General features: G+C 37.6%; 1 protein-coding gene across 4 annotated transcripts in view; it reads left to right on the forward strand.

Moving 5' to 3' along the window:
* Positions 1–7,060, forward strand: part of LOC111864901 (sentrin-specific protease 1) — a 38,628-nt gene that overhangs the window by 28,872 nt on the left and 2,696 nt on the right. For all 4 annotated transcript variants that reach the window (XM_023852501.2, XM_023852498.2, XM_023852500.2 and 1 more), the window contains exons 9-14: positions 80–197; positions 1,387–1,603; positions 1,933–2,055; positions 3,870–4,007; positions 5,389–5,526; positions 5,953–6,039. In XM_023852501.2, the coding sequence (XP_023708269.1) occupies positions 80–197; positions 1,387–1,603; positions 1,933–2,055; positions 3,870–4,007; positions 5,389–5,526; positions 5,953–6,039 (821 nt within the window). The remainder of the gene's footprint in view (positions 1–79; positions 198–1,386; positions 1,604–1,932; positions 2,056–3,869; positions 4,008–5,388; positions 5,527–5,952; positions 6,040–7,060) is intronic.

The raw sequence follows: 7,060 nt of genomic DNA on the forward strand, positions 1-7,060 counted from the left end.
AGAAGACACCTTTGCGTAAACTATGTAGAGTTATTTCACCAAATATATTTTATATATATATATATATATATTATTGCAGCTTCCAAACAAGATGGTGACTCACCACGGATTGTAGAATTTCCCTTCATAAGGACAAATTCCCTGGCAGATGCATTAAAATCGAATTATTTTTGTAGTGCTGATCTTCTAACAAGCATGTAAGTGATTTTTTTAATTTTGTGTGAAAGGGGGTTTTAGATTTGCAAAGGTTTCATGCTTTGAAATGACTGTAATTTAATTCATATTTTGCTACCAAGTTGTCTTATAGCTGTAGAGTATGAGAATGGGGTTTACAGTGCCTTGGCAATTCAGGTTGATGTGATAATTCTTGGAGTAGTTAGGACACAGGCCAGCATCCTCATTACATAAATGCCCTAAGCACAGCATACATATCATTTGCTATCACTGGTTTCCAAGACCACGGTGAATATCTTAGCTTGAAGACATATGCCTACATATTTTTTTATTTATCTCTGTGAATACTGGTCTCAGTTATTGTATGTCCCTGGTCTTTTTCTAAGCAATTTTGGAGTTGTTATTTGAAATGTAGGGCATGTCAATGACAGGTATGGATGTGTTAATTCTGGATTATTGCAAGATAAACTGCTGCTGGTTCTCTTAGAGAACATTGCTGTGAGAACATGATGGCAAATATAGTACCGCCATGACAGAGCACCCCTGCATTAAAGTAGGAATGTCACATGGTGTCTAAGTGGACAGTTCTATAGCTGATGGATCAGACATAAGCTCCTTTCATTATATAATGTTGTAGGGTTGCATGGAAACCATGGTGCATGAACACAAGGTGGGGGACAAGAGATGAACTACTTAATGAATTTTTGGGTGCCATAAGACACATTAATAGTACTGCATTTCTTTATAAGGTTACACATTCCATTTTGAAACAAACCAGGCTGTGCACCCAACTGATGGTGGAAAGCTACATAAGCTGTACAGTCCAATGGTTTTATCTTTTCCCGATAAAAATACTTTTTTCCAGTGACAGCTTACCTGAGTCAAGCCGCATTTTCACTGCCCATAGCTCCAAGACTGCTGAGAGCAGGGCCCATGTAGGCATTATATTTTTCACTCAGAATAATCTCGAGAATCATTTCCTGAAGGTACAACATGAAATCATGGGGCATTTTATAGTTCCTTGCTGCCATGTCATTAAACTCTTGCCACTGAGTAGATGGTCATTTAGCCCTTTAACTTTCAGTGTATTTAATCAGTGTGTAAGTATGTGTACTTCTTTTAGGATGTAGTATTATTCTCCCTTTGAGACACACAGAAGGGGTAATATGTATTTGAGTTACCTGTAATCATGTGTGTTTAATTTGAATATAGTGATGAGAAGTACAAGAAAAAGCAAGAAGCAAGAAAGAAACAGGAAGAAGAAGAAAAGTTGAAGGCCTCACATTTTCAGAAACGTGAAAAGAAATTACAAGTGAAGGCACTGGAACGGATGACAAACTACTTAAAAATCACAGATGCCATCCTTGATGATGAAATAATTCTTGAGGAGGAAAAGGTTGCACTTCCTGAGCTGACCTCACAGATGCAGGTACAGTGGAACTGCTCTTGTGTTTCTAGCTCTTGGAACATCTTGTTGAAATGAAAATTATGTAACATTTTGTCCCTATTTTGATAGGTAGGTAGTTTTACAGCAAATGTTAATGAACACATTCCTGAAGATAAGTTTGTAGATTCTTTGCATTTTTTATTATGTGTCAGATAAATCCTGAAGTCATGCTTCTGTGAGAGTCCTTGTCTTCCTGAGGCATATGGAATGTGTTTCTGTTCATATTGCAATAGGAACCCAGAGTCTTGCTGTTTGTAACTGTATTTGTTATGCTCTCTTTCTCATTTCTGTCCTTTTTATCATTACAACAGGATGTTATTGAATCAGCACTTATTCCCAGACCGTCTAATGAAGTTCTTGTTGAGGCTTTCGGTTTACCTATAAAGCGACATGATATGCAGACATTGGCTGGTCTCAATTGGTTGAATGATGAGGTAAGTTAGTAAATTTATTCATATGTGTCTGATATAACCCCCCCATTTACTCTTTTCATTATATGAAATGGAAGAGTTATTAATACAGCCGAAATATAAATTACGAACATGAAATTTCTCGTCCTTTATTCCTTAATGTAGCATATTTGATAACATCTGAGGTATCATAAATAATCCTATTTCTTGTCATCGTTTTTGCAGTTGAAATTTGGATTTTAAACCAGAAGGACACCTAGAAATTAGGGGTAGGAAAAGTGTACTTTGATCAAAATTTCATTATGTTCTGCCACCAAAGCAATTATGACATCAAAGAAAGTTTGACAGTTACAAATGTAATTGAAGAGATACAGGAATCGGAAATGTGTTTTGGTCTTTGTGTGAAGTGTCCTCTATTGCTGTCTGATCTCAATTGAAATTAAAATATGATGACAAATTTTAGTAAAATTCCCCAATATAAATCTTCATAAAAATTCATTTACAGGTTCACAAATTGTTACAGGCAGATAGACAGATGGACAGATGAACGTGATGTAGCTAATTTTGCATTTTCACAACATTTTATTGCAGACTCAGAAGAAAGAATGAACAATGTGATGCCTGCATTAATTTTTTAAACTTCAGTGCTGTATAATAATATATATATAACTAAAAGCTGGGCTTCGAAATTGTGTATTTCAGTCCGTTTATGATATTATGAATACTTGTTATAGTGAGCAATTTTATTAGTTTTATTAATTCTGTTATGGCACTATGCTACAAGTCGGAAGGTCGTGGGTTCAAATATCGAGGCCATTGGATCTTTTTCAGTTGACCTAATCCTTCCAGCCGCACTATGGCCCTGGGGTTCACTCAGCCTCTAACAGAAATAAGTACCAGGAATTAATTAAATAATTTTCCTGGGGAATAAAGCATGGCCGGCGTGTAAGGCTGACAACCTTACCGCCATCTTTGAGCCGATTGTCTAGATAAAGTGGGACCCTCAACGTCTCACAACCCTATGGGATTTCATGGCCTGTTACAGGGATAGCTTTACCTTTTTTACTTACTTATGCTTGCACTGCATGTGTAGTATGATTTGCTTTGAATCAATAGATTTTTATTGACAGTAAATGAATTTCAAAGGCATTGAGCGATATGGAATTTATAGTATTGTGACATGTTGACCCCTACCTCCCCAGCTGCACGTAGCGGTAACGTAGCACTCGCGTAATAGGCAAGTAATCACCTCGCAACTCTCCCCGCGGTGACGTCACGAGCGGTGCCGAGCGAAGCTGAAGTGAGCCGAAGTTAGCCGAGTCCTAGCATCCTGGTCGCTATGCAAAGCGAGTCAACAGCGATGACGTCACCAAGGGCAGCGCGGGTTGCTAGGCAGCGCGGGTAACCAGGATTGCGAGAGACGACGGTAGTAACAGCGGTTACTACCGCTAGCGTTGCTAGCAACACAGCGCCAGGCAACAAGGGTGCATATTACGTGGCCGTTTTCTGTATTGTCCGATCGAGGCTACATGAGGCGCAGCGAAGGCTATTCACAGTTAGTCCTGGAGCTACCTCCGAGTTAGTTCCGAGTTAGCCAGCAACCAACCAGTTGTATTGTGGCATTTGGAGTGTACTAATTGTGATACTGCAGATAGCTGTAATCGTAAATCTGTAATTTGGGTGATTGTAAGTGCGAATGTGAAATAAAATTCGCTATATCAAATACGACGTGAAGTTATTTGTCGTGTTATACGCCCAAGACCCGTGACAGTATATATTTTGAAATATAACGGTTACATATTTATGGGATGTGTAATCATTATAACTGTTTGTTTTAGGTAATAAACTTCTACATGGAACTTTTAAAGGAACGTGGGAAGCTGGATAATTATCCATCAGTTTACACCTTCAATACATTCTTTTATCCAAGACTGTTATCTGGTGGACATGCTGTATTGAAGAGGTGGACAAGGAAGGTACTCTTTATTACAGCATGTTGCTGCTGTATAATAAAAGGATGAGTTAGTAAATAGGTCACAAATGGAAGTAAAACAGCTGTAATGGATGTAATAGGTTTTCTCTGTGTATCACTAGGTAGCAGCACAGTGCAGCTTCATGACAGTCTAAGTAGCAAATGTGCACGTGCTTGTTCAGAGGTTGGTTTCAGTAGTCAAAATGGTGACTGTGCTTGAGAACTCTACTATCCAAGAGCAGTGTTTGGTTGTGTGTTTTGTGTGGGAAGAAGTACTCAGTACAAAGGATATTCATAAAAGAAATTCCTGTTTACAGTGGGAAATGTGTGTTGCACAAAGCAGTTCACAAGTGAGTTGAGAAACATGGCAAATGTTTCAGTGATGATGAAGAAGTTCGAAAGGGAGGTGCAGAAGTGGCTGAGACAGCAGCCAAAATACTTCTGTGCTGTGGGTTCTGACACATGGTAAAGCAATGGGACTAGTGTATCAGTGTTTGTGGAGGATATGTCAAAAAATAAATGTTTTTTCCAGGTTCAAATATCACATGTTTTACATTTTATATCCATTTGTGACCTATTTACTGACTCTTCCTCATACAATTTTTAGTTAATATCTGCTTATGAATGTATGTTTTTGTATAAGCTTATTTGTACAGAATCTTTTAAACTGTGTTGAATAAAGGTAAGCAAAATCTGAGCCCGGTCCTTTCAGACTAGCATTGGCCCACCTGGGGTCAGTATTTAAAAATAACCCGGGGCAGGCAAGTATAATGGAAGTATGCATAAACTGGAAACATCAAGAATCAAATGAAATCAAGGAAGATAAATTGATTTTAATTCTAATGACAGCCAGTGATCTTTGTATTAGCTATAAAAAATGGCTAACAGAAGCATTTGATCTAGCTGTCTTGAGTATGCCCATATGGAATTCATGAAAACTGTTACCGTAAAAGAAAACGCTTGTTTAGTAGATGACAGTCACGAAGTACAAGATTCCACTGCAGTTGATACTGCATCATTAAATAGCCTACAATCCATACATCTAACCATTAAATTAAATATAAAATCAGCTGTTTATTTTGAAGTACATTGTCACAGTGCTTACAGCATCTGTCAACACATCCATAGTTCTCATGACAGTCAATATCTATTATGATTACAACTGTGACACCTGCATGCAGACTGCTGTCATATGACCCTATCTCTTCTGAAGCAATATGATATTTGAACAAAATATTTTTGTGGTAAGAGTTATTGGTCCTGTCCTTCAAGCTGGAGGATTGGAGGATCACCCCTTGTTACCTGTACCTACCTGCGTATTCAGTACTTTCAGAGTTACTTTCCATGTATTAAAATGGTACAAGGCATGAATTTTTTTCTTTTAGGTTGACATCTTTTCCTATGACCTCATTATTGTACCTGTTCATCTTGGAGTCCATTGGTGCATGGCTGCCATTGATTTTCGCAAGAAAACTATTAAATACTATGACAGTATGGGATCTCCAAATAACAAGTGCTTAGAGGTAGATTAAATTTTCGTATTTATTGACTGCCACCATGATTTATATTTGTGTAATAGCTTCATTCCAAAGGTGACTGAGTAACTCAGAATCATTCTATTTGAAATTGTTGGTACTATCTTCATTTTCATTGAAGTGTGTGTAATTCGTTTAACTTTAATATCGCTCATTTTAGCTGATTATGAATCCAATTTTTCAGACAAGTGGTATGATTGTTCTGTACTGTTCCATAAAAAATTAAAAAGATTCTTATGAAATAATGTTAACAAGGAGTTTTTGTAATTAGGAAGATGCCTGTATTCAAAAATCAGTGGAGCTTGGAAACTGCAGATAAGGGAGATAATGGTTTTTGTTGTAGTAGTGGCTTGTACCTCTGAGTGTGTTCTTTGAATGTCTGGTAACAGTTTATGTATTCATTTACTTTTTCAGAGTCTAATGAAATATCTTCAAGATGAAAGTTTAGATAAGAAAAAGATACAATTCAAAACTTCTGGATGGCAGACAGAAAATGTTCAGGTTTGTCATATTGTCATGCTTAATATTCAATGCAATGTTCCCATTATTAAGTCAGTTACTAGGATAATGACACGAGGCAGTAATAAAACAGTGTTGGGTGTTTGCAATCTGAGTCTGGCTTCACATGGCTGTTTAGAAGCTATTAGGGCCAAATAGGTCTTTATGTGCTACAGTTTATTTCGGTGCCCTAATTGAAGGCCGCAGGTTAAAGTCCCGATTAGGTCATTGAATTTTTTTTTCAATTGACCTAATCCTTCTAGCTGCTCTATGGCCCTGGGGTCGACTCAGCCTCTAACAGAAATGAGCACCAGATATTAATTAAATAATTTTCCTGGGGAGTAAAGCGCGGCCGGTGCGTAAGGCTGACAACCTTACCGCCGTGTTTGAGCCAATTGTCTAGGTAATGTGGGACCCTCAACATCTTACAACCCTATGGGCCTTCACGGCCTGTTACAGGGATAGCTTTACTTACTTTACTTTACTTACAGGGTTGTATTACTCCATGTGCTTGTTCACTAAGCTCCTTCCAAGGCTTTTTTTTTAGCTACTACTCACCCAGTGGCATGAGTCAGTTCGCTCAAGGTTTACCACCTAATATGCCTTTCAGTCAGTTTTAATGGTACAGAAGTTATCTAAAGAAGACTGCAAAATTATTATTGCTTATTTATGATTTGAATTATTCTGCATTTTACTGCTTGTGGAATATAATTACTGCATCAGATTACAAATTGACTATTATCTTTATCAAGAAGTTCATGAAGTCATATCAACTTGGTCATTGACAGTTAACCTTGAATTATGCAGTATCATGAGGATTGCATGTACAGTACACATGCACTAAGCAGTGCACAGTTTCAGTGCCTTCCTTCCTTTTCCTGGTAATCCATCTGAGTCATTTGCACATAATTTGCTGGAGAGTTGAGCTCCCTTCTCTTCCTTTTGTGATAGGAGTCTTGTTTCTGAGATAAATTGTGAGAAACACAGAATGGAACAAAATTGTGTGTACATTCCATTTTTTTTT

The sequence above is a fragment of the Cryptotermes secundus genome, unplaced genomic scaffold (assembly GCF_002891405.2).
Source record: "Cryptotermes secundus unplaced genomic scaffold, Csec_1.0 scaffold62, whole genome shotgun sequence".
Taxonomy (NCBI): domain Eukaryota; kingdom Metazoa; phylum Arthropoda; class Insecta; order Blattodea; family Kalotermitidae; genus Cryptotermes; species Cryptotermes secundus.